This window comes from Trichosurus vulpecula, chromosome 7, assembly GCF_011100635.1.
Source record: "Trichosurus vulpecula isolate mTriVul1 chromosome 7, mTriVul1.pri, whole genome shotgun sequence".
NCBI lineage: Eukaryota > Metazoa > Chordata > Mammalia > Diprotodontia > Phalangeridae > Trichosurus > Trichosurus vulpecula.
In genome coordinates, this window is record NC_050579.1 from 264,862,692 (window position 1) to 264,864,577 (window position 1,886).

The 1,886-nt window shown below is 39.4% G+C and overlaps 1 protein-coding gene across 1 annotated transcript; it reads right to left on the reverse strand.

Moving 5' to 3' along the window:
- Positions 1-330: 330 nt before the first annotated feature.
- LOC118856905 (olfactory receptor 2B2-like) lies at positions 331-1,272 on the reverse strand. The gene has a single exon (XM_036767454.1). The coding sequence runs from the start codon at positions 1,270-1,272 to the stop codon at positions 331-333; it is 942 nt and encodes a 313-aa protein (XP_036623349.1).
- Positions 1,273-1,886: the final 614 nt, after the last annotated feature.

Genomic DNA, 1,886 nt, shown 5'->3' on the forward strand with positions numbered 1-1,886 from the left:
GAAAGCAGGAATTCTTTTGTTTTGTCTTTATATCATTGGTGTATTACACATTGCCTGGTACATATAAAATGCCTAATAAATGCTTATTGAGTTAAAGCAAATTAAATAAGAACACAAAATAGTACCTCAAGGAATAAGACAGGAAAGTTTGGAATGGATTATTATGTGCTATTTTAAAAAGCTGTATATGATCTTGAGCAGGAGAATATTTGAAAATCTATACATCAAAGGCATTGGGAGATCCAAAGGGGATGAAACCAGTTAAAGAGTTGGTAGAACCTCTGAGATATGAACAACATGCAGAAGATGCTCATTAGTAAAGTATACTTCTCACATCTTAAGTAAAAATACCCTTTTTACCAGTCCCTTAAAAGCTCCTTTCATATCTTTGTTTCTCAAGGTATAGATAAGGGGGTTCAGCATAGGTGTAATGATACCATAAAAGAGGGAAACTATCTTCCCCCAGATTTCAGAAGTGGATGAAGGTGGTTGCAAGTACATATAGATAGCCGCACCATAAAATAGTGACACTACCACAAGATGGGATCCACATGTCCCAAATGCCTTCCTCCTCCCTTCAGCTGACCGCATCCTCAATACTGCCTGGGCAATGAAGCCATAGGAGATAAGGATCAGTGACAGGGGGATAAGAAGGAAAATGACACAGATAAAAAAGAGTTCTGCCTCATTGGCTGTTATGTCAACACATGACAACTTGAGAAGGGCAGGTACCTCACAAAAGAAGTGGTCCACCTTGTAGCGGCCACAGCGTGGCATAAGAAGAGTCCAAGTAGACTGCAGCACAGAGTTGCTGAAACCACTGAGCCAGCATGTAGCTGCCAGCTTGAGACATAGCCGCTGGTGCATGATCACTTGATAATGGAGAGGCCGGCAAATAGCCACAAATCGGTCAAAGGACATGATAGCCAGCAAAAGGCATTCAGTGGAACCCAAGGCTAAAAAGATGATGAGTTGTGCAACACAACCACCATAGCTAATTGTCTTCACTCTACTACAAATGTTTATCAACATTTGGGGAACTGTGCTGGTGGTATAGCAAAGATCTAGGAGTGATAGGTTGGTGAGAAAGAAATACATGGGTGTGTGGAGTTTGGGGTCTAAGTAGGACACCAGGATAATGGCCACATTGCCAAAGATGGTCAATGTATAGGAGACCAGCAAGATTCCAAAGAGGGGCAGCTCCAACCAAGGCCAGTTTGAGAAACCCAGTAGAATGAACTGCTTTGAGAAAGTTTCATTTTCCCAATCCATATTGGAAGGATCATTTCTTAGCCATCTGTAAAACAAAAACAGGCAGTCCGTACACGTCATTGTTGCGTGGGGAACCAGATTGAATTAGATTGAAAAGCTCCGTGAAAAATGTCACAGTTAATTTTTTTCTGATTAAATTAAAAAAATACTTTTCTCTAGGTCAGAGTGACCTGTTGAATAAATTAAAGAAATAAAGAGAAGTAACATCTTTGGCCTTATTAAAGAACAAAAATTCAGGAACTTAGAAAATTAAGATAGATGAGCACTTAAGAGATGATTTTTTTCTTTTGAATTTAGTACTAAAACTGGTGATGAAAAATTCTCCATTTTCAAAAGTGGGAGTGACACTCAGTGACATTCTGGACACAAAAACAAACTCTTGTTCTCAAGTGATTAAATGTGGTAAACATGTGGAATTCTGTATATCTCAAACCCTCTGTGTTTCCTAGCTTCATAATCTTCTGCCTGATGCCCAGTAGCATCAAACTTATCAGACTCTGTTGATCCTGACACCAATTTGATTTTTCTGATCTGGACCTGTCCTCAATCCTCCAATACCTCACTTCAGCTTCTTCAAGTTCTAGCAACCAATACAAACCTCCAAATTCTTCTCT

Bases quoted from the DNA above. Each gene is read 5' to 3' on its own strand.
- LOC118856905 (XM_036767454.1), bottom strand. From the start codon at position 1,272: ATGGATTGGGAAAATGAAACTTTCTCAAAGCAGTTCATTCTACTGGGT.